The 22174-nt window shown below is 40.4% G+C and overlaps 1 protein-coding gene across 2 annotated transcripts in view; it reads left to right on the forward strand.

Annotated features, from left to right (window-relative positions):
- Nucleotides 1–22174, forward strand: part of VPS13C (vacuolar protein sorting 13 homolog C) — a 442250-nt gene that overhangs the window by 276500 nt on the left and 143576 nt on the right. For both annotated transcript variants that reach the window (XM_033920131.1, XM_033920132.1), the window contains exons 47-53: nucleotides 1444–1544; nucleotides 5072–5241; nucleotides 7464–7711; nucleotides 10857–11083; nucleotides 14698–14790; nucleotides 19082–19447; nucleotides 20433–20522. In XM_033920131.1, the coding sequence (XP_033776022.1) occupies nucleotides 1444–1544; nucleotides 5072–5241; nucleotides 7464–7711; nucleotides 10857–11083; nucleotides 14698–14790; nucleotides 19082–19447; nucleotides 20433–20522 (1295 nt within the window). The remainder of the gene's footprint in view (nucleotides 1–1443; nucleotides 1545–5071; nucleotides 5242–7463; nucleotides 7712–10856; nucleotides 11084–14697; nucleotides 14791–19081; nucleotides 19448–20432; nucleotides 20523–22174) is intronic.

The following is a 22174-nucleotide window of genomic DNA, read 5'->3' on the forward strand; positions in this document are numbered from 1 at the left end:
AATGGCACTATAAAGGCCTAGGTCGTTTAGAAATACGTCCAAAACCCATTTTTATTATCGGCACTTGGACGTATTTGGACAATGTTCATCCAAGTGCTGACTTAGGCCCGATCTGGATGTTTTTCTCTTTCGATTATGAGTCCCATAGTGTTTTCAGATCTTAATGATCTACTTGGATGAAAAACACTCATTGCCTGTTTAAAATATGATAATACAAGGCTTGATGAACAATGGATATCACTTTGGCCCTGTTTTACTAAGCTGTGGTAGAAGTTTCTACCATGGCCCGGGCACTAAGGCCCTGATTCTGTATAGGACGCCCAGGAGAGGTGTCCTATACAGAATCGGTCCTACACTAAACCCCGATTCTGTAACCAGCGTCCATGGTACAGACGCCGGTTAGAGAATCGGGTTAAATTAGACACAGTCGCTACACTTATTGTTGCAAGGGATCTCTCCCTGCTGCAATAAGTATAGCGGCCGCGGCCGCCTGTCCCATCACCGGCAGGAGGATGCCCAACTCCTCCTGTCGGAACCCCAAACTCCCCCCAAACTGGTAATCGCCGACAGGAGGATGCCCAACTCCTCCTGTCAGAACCCCGAACTCCCCCTCCCCCCAAACTGGTAATCACCGACAGGAGGATGCCCAACTCCTCCTGTTGGAACCCCGAATCCCGGACCCCCCTCCCCCCCAAACTCGTAATCGCCGACAGGAGGATGCCCAACTCCTCCTGCCGGAAAATACGACGACCCACCGCCACAACTAATCTCCCTCCCCCAACTAACCTTTAAATGTTGGTTGGCTGGATGGGTCTTGCTGCCGTCCAGCCGACAGGCTCGTCTCGTGGCAATTCTTCTCTTTCTGCAGCCCAGCATCCTTCTGGCTATGGTCAATGCTTTTTCACGTTGTTTCACAGCTGAGAGGTCCTTGGACACTTTCATATCAAGGTCCCTCTCCCAGTCGGTGGGAATCAGATGCATGTCTTGAGATTAAAGCACTTAAGCACTATCTTACAGAATACCACCACAGTGGAATTAGACACATAACTATCATTTACATCTGTTCTAATGCTTAATTTCTGTTTGAGTGCCAAAATCAGCAACTAACGTCTGGCACACTGTATCAAATAAGGGAGCAAATGTCCTGCAAACCGTACCTTTTACATACAATTTATCTTTATTCTTTTCTGAGATTTGCTATAATTTACATTTTGTCATTTGGAAGATTGAAGATGTATTGACTTGAAAGTGCTAATCTTTGCATTATATTAACAATAATCTATAATGTTTAACTTGTATTAAGAAGTGCAGTATAATGAAAATGAATAAATGTGGATTATTTTTTTCTAACATTTGTTGGATTTACAAGAGGTGGTAGTATTGTAGTGTCCACAGTATCACCTGGCTGTTTTGAATAATGATACTTTTTTGTTTGTTTTGTAGATACTGATTCACAACCTCCCATCGAACCTTGTGTAACACTTCAGTTTAATTTCCACTTTGAGTCCCTTTCAATTATTCTTTATCACAATGATAGAAATCAGGTTTGTATGCAAATACCCACTTAACTGTAATATCTGTGAAAAATCATTTTTTCCCTTTTAAAAAAATCTTTAAGTTTTCAAACTAACATAAGTTCAAACAATATACATATAGTAATAATCACAATCAACACTTATAATCTGTCAATTACAATACAAAAAAAATAAAATACCCCTCCTCCATCAAATATTTTCAAACAGGGAATATAAAAGTGATATATATCCCCCTTCTCCCACCCTCTCCTGGATGCGTGTTAAAACAATGGAAAATAAAGATAAATACTTTTTTTTTTTTAATTTCTTTATTCATTTTAAAACTTTCAACAAGTAATTGATTATACAATCATATACACTATAATAATACTTATTAATCATACATTCACTGAAATCAAACCATAACTTCGCCCTCCCATCCTTCTTCCAATATAATCATATAATTTTATACATATAAAATCCTCCCCTCCTTATTCTTCAATAATCAAAAAGAGAGAAATAAATTATTAATTACTCAATTATAATTAATCCTTACAATAATTTGTTAATGGCTCCCAGACCTCCATAAACTTTTTATAACTTCCTCGTTGGACAGCTATTATTTTCTCCATTTAAAAAATATGGCACAACGAATTCCACCAAACTTAACTTAACTTAATCTATCATAATTTTTCCAAATTCCACCCCCGCTCATGAACTGGCACCCCCCCCCCCCCCGCTTCCCTCCCGCCTGAACAGAAGCCTTACCCCATCTGGCACTGGCACACAGCCCTCAGAAGGTGCCGGTGAACGAAGATCCTTGCTGTTGCCTGGGTCTTGAGCATCTGTGTATGCTCAAGGCCTTCTGGCTCTCACTCTCTTCAAGATTCTCGGAATCAAGCGAGTTTCCCTTACTTCCTATGGGGAAACTTGCTTTGATAAACGAGTAATTTGGTTTACGAGCATGCTTCTGGAACGAATTATGCTCGTAAACCAAGGTTCCACTGTATTTTGGTAAACCAAGATACAATGAGTCAGAAATAGGAGGTAGTACTGCAAGTATAACAAAACGAAAATTAATTATAGATAAATAATCTTTAAGCCTTCTTAAAACTCTCAAATGGAAAAAGACTGTAGAGACTATTGCCGTTACCTGTGGCCTAAAGCAGTGGTTCCCAACCCTGTCCTGGAGGACCATCAGGCCAGTCGGATTTTTGGGATAGCCCTAATGAATATGCATGGGACAGATTTGCATGCCTGTCACCACCATTATATGCAAATCTTTCTCATGCATATTAGAACATAAGAAATGCCTGCACCGGATCAGACCTGGGGTCCATCTAGTCCGGCGATCCGCACACGCGGAGGCTCAGCCAGGCACACCCTGGCGAATACAATGGTCACTCGTATCCCTCAATGTCTTCTGTAAGAAGATGTGCGTCCAATTTTCCCTTAAATCCTAGAATGGTGGTTTCCTCCACCAGCTCTTTCGGGAGAGAGTTCCAGGCGTTCACTACTCGCTGTGTGAAGCAGAACTTTCTGAAGTTTGTCCTGGCCGTGTCCCCTCTCAGCTTCAGGCCATGACCTCTGGTCCGAGACTGGGTTACATTTGCCAATGTGAATAACGCTGTCTCTTGCTCACCATCCTTTCCCCCTGCTGGTGAGTGAGCTTGCTCCATTATGTCGATCCCTTTTAGCAATTTAAAAGTCTCTATCAGATCCCCTCTCAGTCTTCTCTTCTCAAGGGTGAATAGTCCCAGTTTTCTGAGGCGATCTTTGTAGCTCAAGTTCTCCATACCTTTTACTAGCTTCGTCGCTCTCCTCTGCACCCTCTCCAGTAGTGTTATATCCTTCTTCAGGTATGGAGACCAGTGCTGGACACAGTATTCCAGGTGTGGTCTGACCATTGCTCTATAAAGCGGCATTATGACCTCCCTTGATCTACTCGTGATTCCTTTCTTAATCATGCCTAACATCCTGTTAGCTTTCTTTGCCGCCGCTGCACATTGAGCCGATGGCTTCAGGGTTCTATCTATCAATACTCCCAGGTCTTTTTCTTGTTCGCTTTTCCCCAATGTTATACCTAACAGTTTGTACCCATGCTCCTTGTTTTTACTGCCCAGGTGCATCACTTTGCATTTTTCTACATTAAAACTTATCTGCCAATTTTCTGCCCATCTCTCAAGTTGCTTCAAATCTCTCTGGAGTTCTTTGCTGTCTTTTTGTGACCTGATTGCTCGGCATAGTTTTGTGTCATCTGCAAACTTGATGATAGCACTGGTCGTTTCTTCTTCCAGGTCATTTACGAAGATATTGAATAAGATAGGCCCAAGAACTGAGCCCTGAGGCACACCGCTAGTTGCTTTCTTCCAGTCTGAGTACTTTCCATTTATGCCCACTCTCTGTCTTCTGTTTTCTAGCCATTTTCCTATCCATCTTAGTATATCCCCTTCTATTCCATGACTTTGTAGTTTTTTGAGAAGTCTCGCATGAGGTACTTTGTCGAACGCTTTCTGGAAGTCCAAGTATATTATGTCAACCGGTTCTCCGCTATCGACTTGTTTGTTCACTCCCTCAAAAAACTGAAGTAAGTTTGTCAAGCATGACTTCCCTTTCCTGAAGCCATGCTGACTACCTCTCAGCAGGTCATGGTTATTCAGGTGCTGTACAATGCTGTACAATATTCATTAGGGCTAGCCCAAAAACCCAACTGGCCTAGTCTGGTGGTCCTCCAGGACAGGGTTGGGAACCACTGGCCTAAAGGACAAAGCAGAATCAAGAAGAACAGCAAAATTATATGCATTGATCAAGTACAGGAGTATTAACACTATTAAAAAGAATTTCAGAAGGAAACATGGACAGTCTGACTGAAATGCAAAAAATGAGTTTTACCAAGATTTAATTTTAAATTATTGCTGACCATCCAAGCACTAATCACATTAAAACGGAAAATAACTCCTAGTTCAGAGATGTCAAAGTCCCTCCTCGAGGCCACAATCCAGTCGGGTTTTCAGGATTTCCCCAATGAATATGCATGAGATCTATTAGCATACAATGAAAGCACGCAAATAGATCTTATGCATATTCATTGGGAAAATCCTGAAACTCCGACTCGATTGCGGCCCTCGAGGAGGGACTTTGACACCCCTGCCCTAGTTGGAGCAATAAACTGTATATTTGCATAGCGATAACTTAACACCTAACTGTATAATATGGTAGTCATTGAATAACCTTGCTATTGAATGCATGCCCTACTGTCATCTCGCAGAGAATTGAGAGAGAAAACCAAAATCGGTGTATCTCTGAAAATTAGGCACATAAATTTAAACAATATTTGAATGAAGAAAACATTTTAAAGCAAACTAAACTTAGGAATCAATCCTAGGATTTTATTATAGGGCTGTAGAATACTACCAATATGCTATGATACTTGATTTTCAGAAATGTTTCTTCTCTTCCTTCTGATAATGCTTATGAAAACTGAGCTTTTGAAACACAAATGAAACAATGAGCCAATGTAGCACTTGACTGTTCTTCCATTTTCTGTTGTGACACAGACTTCTCCTCTGTCCCCACGGAGCGACTCTCTGCGTCTTGGACAACTTACTTTATATCTCATGTCCTCTTCAGGGAAAATGTTCATGGATAGCTCAATGGTGATTGATACTAAACTCCAAACTTGTACATTAGATGATCTAAGAGAAGGAATAACAAAAGTAACTTCCAGGTTAGTCTCAACAAATCAAGCCATTACTTCAATTTTACTGCTACATTTGCATTATTAGTTTTGAATATTATACGTTTTAAATACTAAATATATTCCAAGCAGTTTCTTTCTTGTGCTTTGGACTTACCATAAAATAAGAAAGTGCCTAAAGTATACAGAAAATAACAGCAGATAACCATATATCCTATCCAGTCTGCCCATCCATATCAGCTACTAAACTCTACAATCCTGTCCTATCTCTCAAAGATCCTTTCTGCTTGTCCCATGCTTTCTTGTATTCAGCTACAGGTTTATTTTTCTCTATCACCTCCATTGAGAGGCTGTTCCATATAGCAGGTCTAGTACGATTTAGTGTGGCTATTTCAGTGCGCCCGGTTCAGCATGGCTAGTTCATCACAGCAATTGAAATAGAGAGTACTTACCTTGCTGAAGCTGTGAGGTTTGAAAGAGGGGGGGAAATAGCCACCCCTCATCTCCCACTGGTGTTTTTCCTTTCCCTTCGCTTACCTATGTGGGAACAAAAAGTTGTCCAGAGGGAAGACTTCCGGGGTAAAAGGTTGACTTTGATTGGCAATGCTGCTGATATACCACAAGACTGCAGTGTCAGGAGGCAGGAGGAGAAGAGGATGACATCAGACACTGGGTGGGTTAAGGGAAGTTAAACAGATACTGGGCTGAGGGGGGATAAAGTAAGAGCGAGATAGTGGCTTAATGTTAAGCAATGAAACGGCCTGTGCTGAAAGGGCCACAATGAAATGGCTGCGATGAAATTGTCATGCTGACATGACTGGTCTTAAAGGGCCGCACTGAACTTGGAGCCCTGAAACAGCTGTGCTAAATTGTCCCATTCTGCCCCGTATCAACCCCTTTTCCTTAGGTTACTTCTGAGTCTGTCGTTTTTACCTTCATCCTATGACGGATAGAAATATAGACAATGTCAAATATAACCAATGTCAGAAAAGATGAACCGATTAGATTTTAACAATTTAGTTCATTTAGGGCTCCTTTTACAAAGGTGCGCTAGAGTTTTTAGCGCACGCACAGGATTAGCGTGCGCTACCTGAAAAACTACCACCTGCTCAAGAGGAAGCGGTAGCGGCTAGCGTGCGTATTCTGTGCGTTAAGGCCCTAATTGCACAAAAAAGGAGCCCTAAAAGACTGTTATGGGTGGTAAATTTTGGGGTGGTTCTTAAAAAGTTCTTGATCACACACATCTCCTTCATGTGTCATCTTATAATATACTGATTTGGGGTGTAGAGCGTTATCCTTTCACCCAGAAAAGCTGTTGAAAGATAGATTAATGATGTATGGACAGAGATTCTAGTTATCTACTAATGTTCCCAAGGAAATTAAAGTAGAGTACAGTGACCCTGTTAGAACAATAGCTGTAACCAGGGCAGGATTAATTCATCGAGGGCCCCTAGGCACACAAGTATACTGGGCCCCTGCCCCGCCCCACCCCACCATGTGCCCAGGCGGAAACAGGAAGCTGCGTCAGAGGGAAGCTTTGGGCAAGCAGCACCGCTTGCACAATCAATTACAGTTCCCGTTGCCTTTCTTACCCGCGTTGCTTGCTTGTCTTACTTTCCGTCGATTGGGGGGGGTGGGGAGTTGCGTTGCCGTTGCTGGAGGAGCCCATCGCCGTTTGGAAAAAACAATGTTGATGCCCTCCTTCATTGGGCCCCCCTGACCATTTTGGGCCCTAGGCACGTGCCTACTTGGCCTATTTGTTAATCCTGCCCTGGCTGTAACTCAGTTAATTTGTTCAGGAAAGTTGCCATTCAGTGTGTCCAACATGTGAAGAGAGGTTCTGATACTCCAGAAGGCCTGGTGTTTCTGCAGAACTCAGGCTCCGTCTACACAGGCACTGAAATGCCAGTATCGGAATGAACAGACTTTGCAAACAAAACACAAAATTATTCAACAACCTTCCTGAGCAAATTAACTGAGCTATAGGTATTGCAACATTTTGCATTTACCACATGTTGAGCAACACCACAGCTACATGCAAAGCTACTTTTTAGAAAAAGTAAAATATTCACTAGATATTTCTATACTGTGAACACATTTTGTAAATCAAGTCTTTATAGCATCTCTCTTGTTTATTTTGTTACAAATACAATCTAAAACAATTCACCTTGGTCATAAAAGGCTGAGGTAAACGGACAAAAAATGTCTACAGAGCAGTATATATTTACCGCATTAAAATGTTTGTTTTCCAGAATGATTGACAAGAAAGGTTACAAAAGTGACAGTCCTATGATCGATATAAATTACATGCAAGATAAAGAAGAAAGATCAATTACTGCTTTCCTAGACCAGTTATATGTCTGTGCAAGTATGGAGTTTCTACTAACAGTAGCAGATTTCTTTATCAAAGCCATTCCTCAGAGTCCTGCAACATCCAGAGAAAAGTCCACACAGATTCAGATAAAGCAAGTCGGCCATCTGAAATCCAAACCAGATAAAGGTTTATGATTTTTATTTATACCTTTTCATTATGCACTCGGGGGGGGGGGGGGGGGGGGGAGGGAATTCTTTGATTCTAAATGTAGGTGTGGCAAGGCGTGCATTGTCAATTCTGTAGTGGCATTAAGGCACCCCTGACCTATTATAAAATGGAAGCGCAAAGCTGCTGTGGTGCACTGAAATTTAGGCGTGACAGCTTACATCAGGTCAATGCCAGGTGGAATGCTCATGTTACATAGAAACATAGAAGATGACGGCAGAAAAGGGCTACAGCCCATCAAGTCTGCCAAGCTTGTTCCAATGATCAACCACTCTCTCTGTGGAGAAATACTTTCTGGTGTCGCCATTAAATTTTCCACCCCTGAGTTTGAGCGGGTGCCCTCTTGTGGCCGAGGGTCCCTTGAGAAAGAAAATATCATCTTCCACACACTGGTACAGTCCCTTTGCTATTATGCCCCTTGCAAAACCAGTTTTATAGAATAACACCTAGTGTAGCACATGTGCACATAAATGCTAATACATTCATACATATAAGTGCACCTATTCTATAAATGAGGGCATGCAATTGATACTTAAATTTAGGCACCCTTTATAGAATTGCCCTTCATATGTGTAATTCTGTAAAGAGCTGCCCAGATTTAAGTGGCAAGAATGCATATAAGTGCCAGTATTCGTCTATTATGTGTGTATGTTGACAAACATGTAAATGACCATTTTCTGGATGTATTTGATTATGTAAATGCACTTCAATATTCAATGGCATGTACATTGCAGGTGGGTGTTCACGTGGGTGGAATTTAGGCAGAATGTGGGTGGGGAACAAATTTATGCATATAGATTATAAAACACTATCATTTGCATGGGTTTTCTCATAATCCAGCTGGGAGTATTAACATTAGCTTTACAACAAGTGCAAGTGATTGCACCTAAAATATAGGCATGTTTTTGATTACTTATGCTAATATTCTATAAAGAAAAGTAGGTGTCTACTTTTCATTATAGAATTGACACCACTGGGCATGTTCTTGGCACCAAAAAATAGACATCCTATTTTAGAGTTACCCTCCTTGATGAGAAGATTTGGAGGTAAAAAGATGTCTATTTTTAGTCTAGTCCAGAGGTCTCCAAAGTATGGCCCACAGGCCATATCTAGCCTGTGATATGATTTCATCTGGACCGCGGAGGAATTGTACCGAAATGCGCCAATTGGACTAATTTTCAAATGAGAATCCTCAAAAAAACCCCAAGAGGGTGTTGATGGATTTCAAATGCATTAATTAAAATTGTGTTGATAGTCCATATTATGTCAGTATTAATATTATTCACAACTTTATGTAATACTGAATCGTAATTGTATACTTTGCGGTATTTCTTCGTACTTGTTTGGCCTCGATCAGTGTCAATTCGCAGCGTTGTAGGTAGCTCTGATGCTGTAATTAATCTTTAAATTGAATCTGGAAGCTTGTTACTAGTTGTTACGGTTAATTGTCCATAAGAATACTTGCAGTGGTGCAGTGTAATACTCAATTTGTAATTGCATAAATTTATATTTAAAGGTGCTTATTCCCATATTTGCTTGTATGGAGTTCTCGTGATTTTAATAATTTCATAATTACAGTAAAACCTTAGTTTGCGAGCATAATTCGTTCCGGAAGCATGCCTTGTAATCCAAAGCACTCGTATATCAAAACGAATTTCCCCATAGGAAATAATGGAAACTCAAGACGATTCATTCCACAACCCAAAAACTTTAATACAGAATACTATATGTACTTGTAGTGCAAGACCTTGCTCATTTAGAACAGTCACTGCACTCCTGCAGCATCAGATAGAGAAGAACCATTGGCTAACTTGTGATGATGTGACGCGTGTATATTGTATGTACTCGTATTGCAAGACTTTGCTCATTTAGAACAGTCACTACACTCTTGCAGCGTCAGAGAGAGAACCATCAGCTCAGTTGTAATGTGTGTATACTGTATGTACTTGTATTGCAAGACACTGCTTGTATATCAAGTTAAAATTTATTACAATGTTTTGCTTGTCTTGCAAAACACTTCCAAACCAAGTTACTTGCAATCCAAGGTTTTACTGTATTTATAAATTTATTCTCTTTTACAGTTTTAACACGGATGGGAAAAAGAAAAGAAAAGTTGACCATGAATGTCATGTGTTAAATGAAATATATCAAGTCAAAATATAGGGCAAATTTATCTGATGAACATTTGAAGTCGCTACTTGTAATTAGCGTTTTAAAATTTGAACCTCAGTTTAATATGATTCTAAAAACACAAAAACAGTTCCATCATTCACATTAATGGTTTTATCATAATTTGTGATGAGAATTTGCTGGTAGTGTTCATCATTAATATACGATAATTTAGGGCTCCTTTTACTAAGGTGCGCTAGCGTTTTTAGCGCACGCAGGATTTTAGCGCGAACTAAACCCTCGATACGCCAGCTCAATGCTGGCGTTAAGGTCTAGCGCGCACGGCAATTTAGTGCGTGTTTAAGGCCCTAATGCACCTTTGTAAAAGGAGTCTTTAATCTCACATACTCTATTTCTGCTGCATCAATTTAATAATAATAATAATTTATTTTTTGTATACCGCCATACCCAGGGAGTTCTAGGCGGTTCACAACAAATAAACGAATTACATACAGTGCGATTGAAAAAAGAAGAACATAGCAAGGCAATCGAAAGGTCAAAACTAGTTTACATTGACAATTTAAGTGAGGGAAGGGCTAATACAGAGCACATACAGTATGTACTGTAAGATAATACAATTGGATTTATGAGAAGGGGGAACAAAGCATATTAGATGAGAGGGGGGAGCAACAATCTTGGAAGGGTGGGGAAAAAGTAAAGGAAGAGGTGGGAAGCGTTGAGGAGGGGGAGGGGAGGGTTAAGGATTTGATCTGTTGCAAAGAAGAGTTTTTGATCTGTTTTCTAATGTGGAGTGCCGCTGGGTGCAATTCTACAGACAGCGCCTAACTTTGATTGACGTGCAGTGGTGGTTATTTTCCTAGGTGCTTACTGAGTTAGGCACCGTTTATAGAATCTGGCCCTTTGTCTCTATCTTTGTATGCATATACATTGAAAAAAAAAATATTTATTTGTATATATAAAGTATTTTTCTTTACAGATTCTGAACAACCCACAATGAGTATGAAAGCATTCATCAAAGATCCAGAAATCGTGTTTGTGGCTAATCTAGCAAAATCTGATGCTCCAGCTTTGGCAGCTTCATTCCAGTGCGATTTTTCTTTATTATCCAACAACAATTCTCAGAAAATGACTGCAATCATGAAGGATTTAAAAGTGCTAGCTTGTCCTTTTCTCCAAGAAAAAAGAGGAAAGAATGTTACTACTGTAAGAAACTTGTTACTGCAGATCTTGGGTGTTGGGATCTAGGAATTACTTCTCATATGATATGAAATATTTTTTGATTATGAGAGTATAACATGGCATATCTTTCGGGGTTAATTTTCAAAATCACTTATCCAGTTAGCTGCTAACAGGATAAGTGCCAGCAAGAGGGATGTTTATTGGCACTAACCAGATAGTGCCACTGAATGTGTCTTCTGACTGCCTCAGTACTATCTAGATCAGTGTTCTTCAACCACCGGTCCACAGAAATTTCCTGCCAGTCCACAGGGCCAGCACGTGCATCAGGCGGTCCATGGTGCAATCAATGCGGCGTTATCTTCGAGCCAGCTCCCTCTTCCTAACTGATTCAGTGCACAAAGCCACGGGCAGTGGCTCCTACGAGCATCCTGCGCCTGAACCGGAAGCCTTCTCTCTGACGTTGCAACGTCAGAGGGAAGGCTTCCAGATGAGGAACGGGCCGTGCAAGGTGCAATTAATACTATTATGGGGGCGGGGTCTGGGGTGGAGATTGGGTAGAGATGGGCGGGGTCTGGCCCACTTAACCCAGTGTTCTTCAACCGCCGGTCCACAGACCAATGCCGGTCCACAGACCGATGCCAGTCCACAGAATTATTATTTTATTTCTGCTGGTCCGTAGGTGTAAAAAGGTTGAAAAACACTGATCTAGATAGTACGTCTGGGAAGTTTGCAGGCGGAGCTTGGATGGAGCTGGAGGTTATTCCTCCAGTTAGCAACCATATTTAGGAGGAAAGTTATCAATGTGGGCCATCATTTAAGATGGGTTACTGTTAACTGGTATTTTACTGTTAATTACTGGTATTTACTATTACTGATATTTTACTGTTAATTAGTATAACTGGGTTGTCTTGTATAAAGTGGGACCTGTGCTAAAAAGGCACAAGTTTAGTGGTAAAATAATCCACTTTAATGGTTGCCCATGTTGATGGCTTCTCCCCTTAAACTGCTAACCGGATAGCTGATGGAATAAAGTTAGGACAGCAAGAAGTAGCTGCTAACTAGATAACATTTCCAGGTCAGCACTGGAAATGGATATTCAGCACCAGCTGAAGTTTTGCTTACACTGACAGCTGCAGTTGAATATGAGCCCCTTAAGGGCAGAGTCTACAAACAGCGTCCTACTTCTGTCTAACCAGCCAATCGGGACGCACGTTTCCTAAAAAAAAAAAAAAAAAAAAACCCAGAGGCAGGCCGCCTATACTGTAGGTGTCTGTCGCGGGTGCCAGAAAACTATGATGAACAGCAAGATTTTTGGTTGACTTTTTTCCCCTCAATATGTTTGTTTTATGAATTGTTTACTCTTTGGTCATCATCCCTCAGTTTAATTCAGTGTTTGTAATGATAGAATTCAGGTCTTTTTTTCATACTCCTAGTACACATGGAAAGGGACATCAGATATTGTTGCCTATTCTCTTAATTAAGAACATAAGATTTGCCATATTGGGACAGACTGAAGGTCTGTCAAGCCCAGTATCCTGTTTACAACAGTGGCCAGTTAGCTGGAAAGATTCCCTCCCCCCCCCAAAAAAAAAAAAAGGAACAGATTTTATGCTGCGAAGCCTAGAAAAAGCAGTGGATATTCTCACCAAAATTTCTAATCTCGATTTATGTTTGAGTCATCCTTTTTTGATGGCATATACTTTGCCATTGGGTGTGTACATGGGAGTGTTTGGGCAGAGTGCGTAGGTTCGCTTATAAGTTATAGTATACTATAGTTCTAACTCACAATTAGGAGCTTACATTTATACTAGCTGTAGGGCTGGTATACCAGCCCTACAGCTAGTATAAATGTAAGCTGTGCATTAAACATAAGTTGTTTTTCATCCACTTGGCTATTATTCTTTACAATTCAATAGTATCTAAAGATCCCTCAAGGGGTGGTGTCTTATAATGTAAATTTGATCAGGCATACAGTAGATCTCACAAAATATCCTAAAACCTGTCTGATGTTAGTTTTTCCTATCACACTATTAAGGCCTTCCATATAATGTCCAAGCATGCTCAGAATCTGTAAAAGTACTGCCTCAACTACCTCCCCTGGTAGGCTTCTTTACTAACAAAACCATTCTCCAAAACATCTAGTTTTCCTTATGCTCACTGCTGATTTGGTTTTAATGCAGGTTACTCCAGTGTCTTCTGGGAAGCTTAACAGCAGCGGTACGGTCACATTAGGGTCATAGTTACTGTTGTATAAGTTATTTATGTACAGTATAGAGTATAAAGTAAGTTATTAACCTATAATTTGATTAATTAAGGCAACCACAATTTTGATCTCCTTCCACCATGCTATGACAACACAAATAAATTAAACAGTTTCATTGGAAAGTAAAGGCTGCAGTTTTATTGGCTGGGGATTCTAAGCTAGTACCTGAGCTTATATAACTTATCTCTGTCAGAAAATATTTAGCTTATTTCATATCAGTAGGGCTGTAGTTAAGAGTAATTGGCCAAGGGTTTCCAGATGACCCACCCTGCTAAGCAAGAACCTTCAAAATACTGAAAGGAATTGACAAAATAGAGCAGAGAAGATTATTTACATTGTCCAATTTGACACGGACAAGAGGACATGAAATGAAGCTAAGGGGGGACAAGTTCAGGACTAATATCAGGAAGTTCTGCTTCACACAGAGAGTGGTTGACATCTGGAATACTCTCCCAGGGGAGATTATTGCAGAATCGACAGTCCTAGGCTTCAAAAGCAAACTAGATGCATATCTCCTTGAGAGAGGCATATAAAGATATGGTTGGCTATAAAATAAGCCAGGTGTATACCTGGCAGGGCCTCCGCGTGTGCGGATCGCCGGACTTGATGGACCGAAGGTCTGATCCGGAGATGGCGCTTCTTATGTTCTTATGTTCTCTTTCCAGGCGCACCCTGTATAATCAAAGGTTAAGAATCTAGCACCTCTCTGGGGCTTCACAGCCCAATCTCAAGGTCTGCAACTGATGGTTTTATACATACTGTTTATAGATTGCCCTATTTCATCCTTCACCTAGTAGGCTTTGGTATCTACTCAAACAATGACAAACAAATGTTCATAACACAACAAATAGTAATAGTACAAACAGTATAACTAGCAGATTATCCCTTACTAATACAAGTATATAAAGAATGGGAGGGAAGGCAGGTTGCTTACTAGTCTGAGGAAGGCTGAAAAAGAAGCCATAGCCTTTTAAACCTCTCCCTCCCCCTTTTATACCCCTTCCTGCAGATGACCTCCATCTGCCACATTGGCATGTACTAATGCATGCCAGACACCATATGCCTCATTCTGCTGTCCCTCTAATCCTCCCCTTTCCTACAGCATGGAAAGAAGAGACTTGCAGTTGTGATGGGTAAGTCCAGGTGAGTGGTTACTATCAGTGTCTGCACTGACTTAAGCTCCCCTTTAACATATTTGTCTCTGAAAACTTTGCATGTTCTACTACAGTTTCTGCAGCACCTGTAAGACATGATAACTAATCTCTGATTATTTTGGTAATACTATGACTACTTGTTTTGTAGTGCTAGGCTGGAGTAGTGCTGTACAGATGATAATTTTAAGAAGTTCTACTGAAAACTATTTTCTGTTCTTTAGGTATTACAGCCTTGTTCTTTGTTGCTAGAAAGTATGACATTTTCTTCAGAAGAACAAAATGTAACACTAATGGTTGAAGACGTTATTATAAAGGTATGCTATTCTCTGAATAATCAATAAATTAGTACAGCAGACTGTTAACCAGTAATTGTTTATCTGTCCCAACTTGTTAAATTTAAATTTTTTTTTAGATTCCCAAAGTAAAGTTTTTCTATAATTATTCTTTAGAAGCTTAGTGGACAAGGTGAGCTAGGATCTCCCCCCAAACTCCTGTCAAAGTCTAACTTAGAACAAGTGTGCCCCAATCCATGACCATCTTATCATTTGGGGGCTCCACAGCCCCACCCCTTTCAATTTCTTTAAGACCCTAAAATTGATGGTCCCCGCTCATTTCTGTCACTTGGCAATCATCTTGAGGAATGAAATTCATGTGATCTCCTTAAGGGAAATCAGTGGGACCGTTGAATGATCAAGGAGCAAAAGGGGTGCTCAGGGAGTATAAGGCCATAGCGGAGAGAGTGAATGAATTCCTTGCTTTGGTCTTTACGGAAGAAGATGTAAGAGATATCTACCTGAACCAGAAATGGTTTTCAAGGGTGATGATGCGGAGGAACTGAAAGAAATCTCGGTGAATCTGGAAGATGTACTAAGCTAAATCGACAAGTTAAAAAGTGACAAATCACCTGAACCAGGTGGTATAAATCCCTACTAAAAGAACTCAAATATGAAATTGCTGTCCTTCTGTTAGTGATATGTAACCTGTCGATAAAATTGTCTGTAGAGCCTGAAGATTGGAGGGTGGCCAGCACAGATTTTAAAAAAGGGTTCCAGGAGAGATTGGGCAAAATGGTGGAAACAATTATAAAAAATAAAATTGTGGAACACGTAGACAAACATGATTTAATGGGACAGAGTCAGCATGGGTTCTTTGAAGATGTGAATAAACATGTGAATAAAAGTGATCCGGTTGATGTAGTGTATCAAGATTTTCAGAAAGCTTTTGACAAAGTTCCTCATGAGAGGCTCATGAGAAAATTAGAGTCATGGATTAGATGGCAAAGTTCAGTTGTGGATTAGGAATTGGTTATCAGATAGAAACTGAGGGTAGGGTTAAATGGTCATTTTTCTCAATGGAGGAGAGTAAACAGTGGAGTGTCACAGGGATCTGTACTGGGGCCGGCGCTATCTAACTTATTTATAAATGATTTGGAAATTGGAATGATGAGTGAGGTGCTTAAATTTGCAGATGACACTAAATTGTTAAAAGTTGTTAAAACAGGTTGTGAATGCAGGTTGTGAAAAATTGCAGGCAGACCTAAGGAAGTTGAAAGACTGGGCATCCATGTGGCAAATGAAATTTAATGTGGACAAATGCAAAATGATACATATTGGGAAGAATAACCCAAATCACAGTTACCAGATGCTAGGGTCCACCTTGAAAAGTGCCCAAGAAAAGGATCCGGGTGTTATTGTAGACAGTTCGATGAAACTTTACACCCAAAAAAGCAAACAAGATGCTAGGAAGTATTAAAAAAAGGAATGGTTAACAAGACTAAGAATGTTATAATGCCTCTGTATCGCTCCATTGTGCAACTTCACCTGGAGTATTGTGTTCAATTCTGGTCTCCTTATCTCAAGAAAGATATCATGGCACTGGAAAAGATTCAAAGAAGAAGTGACCAAGATGATAAAAGGGATAGAATTCCTCTCATATGAGGAAAGATTAAAAAGGTTAGGGCTCTTCAGTTTGGAAAAGAGATGACTGAGGGGGGATGTTACTGAAGTCAACAAAATTCTGATTGGAGTAGAACGGGTACAAGTGGATCAATTTTTCACTCCAGCAAAAATGACAAAGACTAGGGTTCACTCAATGAAGTTACAGGGAAATACTTTTAAAATCAATAGGAGGAAATATTTTTTCGCTCAAAGACTAGTTAAGCTCTGGAACTCATTGCCAGAGGATATAACAGTGATTAGCATGCCTTGGTTTAAAAAAGGTTTAGACAAGTTCTGGATGGAAAGTCCATAATGTGCTAGTGAGACAGATGGCGGAATAGAAATCCCTGATGTAATGTAATGTAATGTAATATGGGACTGCTTGCCCTGGGATCGGTAGCTTGGAATGTTGCTACTGATCCCAGGTACCGTACCGTTTACAGAATCAGGGTTATGTGAAAGATAAGTACTGGAAATGTAGGCTAGGGTTTTCAAGGCCTACATTTCTGGCATCTACCTTTCACGGGAATCACGTCCACAGAGGTGACTTATGATATTTAACGCCACTTCTGGCTTTAACCAATCCTATAGTGGCATTAAGGTTTTGTAAGGTGCTTTCGTAGGTGTGATAACGGACTCTTTTTGGCGGCGCCCTTAAGAACCTCCATTTTTTATGGCATTTTAATTGGCATAGCCAATTAGTGCGCCAATTAAATCAATTAAGTTAGGTGGCAGTAGGGTGCCTACTTAGGTTGCCATCTTAGAATCTGGCTCTTAGGCCCCGATTCTGCAAAGTGCGTCCTGATGGTAGGCAGCTGTAGGCATCCTACAGCTGTCTAATCAGCCAATCAGGAGGTATGTTTTCTAAAAGAATGCTCCCAGGGCAGGCAACCTATATTGAAGATGCCTCCGGGAGCCTAGGAAGGCCCACAAATCCGCCTAAGGGTAGGCAGTAGCCTTAGGTGAACCTAGGCGGCCCTACGCATCTCCTTAGTAGAGCAGGAGATGCTTACAATGTAGGCCAGCAAAATGCTGGCCTACATGGTAAGTAGACGCGGCCTCTATACTTAATCGTGCCGCGATTAGTATAGCAGCCGTGCCTATGGCCTATGACCGCCAGTCTTCCCTCTTCCCATCCCCCCCCCCCCCCGACGATCTCGGCAGGAGGGTGTCCAACCCCTCCTGCCCACAGAACCCACGATTTCCGGCAGGAAGGTGATGAACCCTTCCTGCCGGTAGACCTCCCCACCCAACCCCCAACAATTGCAGCAGGAGGGTGCCCAACCCTTTCTGCCCACAGAACCCACGATCTCCGACAGGAAGGTGCTCAACCCTTCCTGCCGGTATGCCCCGCCCCCTGAAGATTGCCCGCAGGAGGGTACCCTACCTCTCCTGCCGCCCCCCCAATGACCCACCCCATCAAAAGGCCCCAACCCCCCTCCCCGGACTACCCCCCAACAAAACCCCCACCCCAAAACCCCCTTGGGCTTACCTACAAGTTGGCTGGATGGGTCCTCACACCGTCCGGCTAGCAGGCCTGCCTCTGTCCAAAAGAGGTGGGCCTGCCCCTCCCCTGCCCAACCCACAGGATCCTAGGGCCGGATTGGCCCAGGTGCCCAAGGCCCCTCCCGCCTTAATATCTAGCTATATGAATATCTGGTTATATGAATAAGAAACCAAAAACTAGTCTTAGAGACATTTGGAGCATTGAGATAAAGCAGCAGATTTCTGCGTCTCAATGGCCACAATTTTGGACTTGGAAGATGAGATGTACAGCGTTAGCATCTACGAGACAAACATGTTTTTTTTTTTCTGTTACATAGAAGTTTCTGGACCCCTGTTCATTTGCAGAAATTAGATAGTTCTAAATCTAATAGATGCTGGCACTGTCATCTTGATATAAGGACACTGCTGTTCTATTGTCCTTTGATACTCAACTTTTGGAAGTCAATATGGGGACAGATTAATACCATACTGGAGTCATTGATTCCTTTGACATATGAGGTTGTCATATGTGGGATGATATTGCATCTTAAACCCTCATTGGATAGTATAAATGTCGGCTTTTCCTTATTATGACTGGGATAGCCATGCAAATGGTTACTCGGAATTGGAAAAATTGGGATCGCCTTAGTTTTACTTTTTGGTAGGTGAATTTATGCTTAAGTTATAAGTATGAGAAAATGAATGCTGACATGCTAGGGCATACTAAGATATTCAAATTAGTTTGGGGTCCATTGACGTCTTTTGTGGATTCGTTATAGTTGTCCTTTATCTTTATTTTCCGTTGTTTCAGCACCCACATATCCAGGGGAGGGGGGTATATCTTTTATTTGGTATTATTACCTGATGGAAAATGTTGGATGGGAGAGGGAGTTTATACTGATTGATTATAAGTGTTTATTTGATTATTATTATTTGTATGTATGTTGTATTGCACTTTTTGTTGGCTTTGAAAACTAAAGGTTTAAAAAAAAAAAAAAAGAAGTAAGAAAATATTATTTTCCAGATTCTAAAGGAATAATGTTACCATGAATTACTGCCCTTAGGTACAAGCTGATGAACTTAGAAAATTTTATTTAAAATTAGCATATGGTAACATGTTTCAAGTTTAATATACAGTATTTGATATACTGCCTAAAAGCCATTTTTTTGTTTTTTCTTTAAGTTATCTCCAATTATTCTGAATACCGTAATTACTATTGTGGCTGCCTTAAGACCAAAGACAAAGGAAGATGATGCCAATAAAGGGATACCAAGTGATACCAGCAATTTGTGGGACGTGAAAACTATAAATACGTGCAATAACTGGTTTCTAGGTATTGATTTGGCCAGCGAAACAACAGAAGCCTTGAGTTCTGAACAGATAGTGAAAAAAGAGAACTTTAACATTGATGTGCAATCAATTCAATTCACCTTGGAATGTGGCTTGGGACATCGTACTGTGCCATTGTTGTTGGCAGAGTCTACTTTTAAAGGAACTGTGGAAAATTGGACATCGCTGATGAGTGTAGTTGCTGATACTACACTTGAGGTATGCTGAGAATTAAAAGGACCTTTGAATTTTAGTTGTATATAAACATAACTTTTTGCTAAACTTTTAGAATTTCATTTTGATAAGACTTAATTATAAATTACTGCTATTGGTAAACCTCGGAACTGTAGAGAGAAGCAGTAAAGCACAAGGATTACCATTTCTGGCCACAGATCTTAAAAGTACAGTGATGTATTAGATATTTTTTGTCAAAAAGACTCAGATGTGGTGAATCACTGTCTTCTAAGTTAAACAAGTATAACACAATACAGTGCCTATTCCATTTAAAGGAAGTTTTTTGCCAGTGAGTTGAACGCTCCACTACCACTATTCCACCATTGTGGAGGTGGGAGGGCCCTTGTCTGACTGAGGCTTTTTCCTCTGTTTGGAAATTGTTATTGGCCTACACTGTGTTATTAACATACCATCAGACATAGAGCATCACAATATCGTTGTAAAAGTGTTCTAGTTAGATATTTTTGTTCCATTTGCTTCCATTCATCTCGCCCAGTTGAACACAAATTTAGTGAACCTCAGTATTATAATCACTTCCATTGCTAGCTTACATTTCCCTTTAGTACTTGTTGACGTGTATGGGGCAAAGTAGTAGTCGGCCAGTGCCATTTTGAAAGTCAGTACCAGGCTGGAAAGTTGCTGTGGTTGATCATGCTGCGAGCTGCCAAAGACTTATCTACTGTGCAAGTGGGGAGAAGTCAGCAGGTCAAAATGTATGTTATTTTTGTATCTATTAAAGTACAGTACTAGATTTTAGTAGACAAATATTTCACGTATTCTAAAGAAACTTACATTTTTGCAGGCATGGAAACATTTTTTAAAATTGTGCATTGGTTTATTTAATAGTTCTCTAACATTCAGAAAAATGTAACATTTGTTGCTTTGTAAGATATGCCGTTGCAAAGGTTTTTTTATTTTGTTTTTTTAAAGCATTATTTTGAGGCAACAACTTGACTTTTTTTTTTTTTAGGTTCATTATTATAATGAAAACTATGCTGTGTGGGAGCCACTTCTTGAACGAGTAAATGAAGGGAAGAGACAGTGGAATCTGGAAATTGAAGTAGGGAACTTGACGAGAATTCATCAACCCCTCCTCTTTTACAAAACCACGCTAGCGTTTTTAGCACTGGCCATGGTGGTAACAGCTCCGATGCTCGTAGGAACTCTATGAGCATCGGAGTTGTTACCACTGCGGACAATGCTAAAAACCACGCTACAGTTTTGTAAAAGGAGGGGCAAATGACTTTTAACTAATGTGTGTTTATGCATTTAGCAGTAGCATTATTATTTCCTTTGAAGACTCTGAACATATCTAAACACTTCTGTAAGGTGCAGAATGGTTGATCATAATCTCCCTTTTTGCCATTCCTAGTTGAGATAATAATTTGTTGTTTTGTACTCTTTAAACTTATTTAACATATTTCTACATACCCCAAAATCATTTTAGATTTAATTTGTTACAAGACACATTCTCAACAAGATTACAGCTAACCTTATATTTTATCACTTAGCTCCACCCCTTCTTCCCCCACCCCACCCCACCCTTCACCATCTGTTAGCATTTACATTAGAGAAAAGCACTCAGATGAAATATGTCTCAACATACTGATAGTTCTAGCAAGTCATATAGCAAGCGTATGGCAACCAAATGTACTGAAAGATATGTTTCTTATCCTGTAAAATATTTTAATTTCTCCATCTGAAAAATGTCCAAAACTTAGGGCTCCTTTTACTAAGCTGCATTAAGGCTTTAACACGCAGAATAGCACGCCCTATATTGCCGTGCGTGCTAAACGCTAATGCCAGCATTGAACTGTCGTTAGTTGTAGCCGCGTAGCGTGCGGTAATATCCTGCGTGCGCTAGCGCACCTTAGTAAAAGGAGCCCTTAATGCAGTAGCAAAACAGCAAAAATGACCAAAAAACAGTGTGTTGCCAGGAAGTCTCTTCAAAGTATACAGTGTTCATAATGTCTAGTAAAGGACCTATAGGGGAACTAAAATAGCACATGCCGTTAAATAGTTAGGAATTGTTAATTTATAGCATTCAAATATAAATTCAGCAGCATGTTGAATGTTCTTATGTCTCCTCCACAATGTGGTTAGAAGAATCTTGTGCATCTGACATATATGAACACTTGGATTTTTATCTGGGATTCCTGATGGATAGCTGAAACATTGCCTATGTTGAGTCCTTTTGTACCCTTACGTGAATTGCTATTGAAGAGACTTTGACTACACATTGGTTTTTGGTCAATTCTGCTGCTGTGCTGCTGCATATTGACCTGTGGAAATTGTCCCCTCTTTTTCTTTTGTTTTTTTGTTTTTTTTTGCTTTTCTTCAAATTTTAATGCAACTATTGACAATGAGTTGGAGGAGTAATTTGCCGTCTGCCATTTCACTTGGATACAGTGGACTGCCTGTATTGCAGAGGGAGGAACACTCTCTCTCATAGTTTGAATTTTCCTTCAGTAAGATTGCATCTGTGTGCAGTTCCACCATATGTGATCAGTCACCTACAAAACCACATCCTTTTCAAAATAAGGGAGATAATTTACTATCCACTTACAAATCAGAGTGGAGGGAAAATAAGATCTCATTAAATTGCAACTAAATCTAGCAAACTGGAAGCTTTAAATGCATAGCTTCATATTTAAGCCAAAGATCTCTATCATGGTCACCTATGGCTTCCTCCCACCATATTTATCAATTATG

The sequence above is a fragment of the Geotrypetes seraphini genome, chromosome 14 (assembly GCF_902459505.1).
Source record: "Geotrypetes seraphini chromosome 14, aGeoSer1.1, whole genome shotgun sequence".
Lineage (NCBI taxonomy): Eukaryota > Metazoa > Chordata > Amphibia > Gymnophiona > Dermophiidae > Geotrypetes > Geotrypetes seraphini.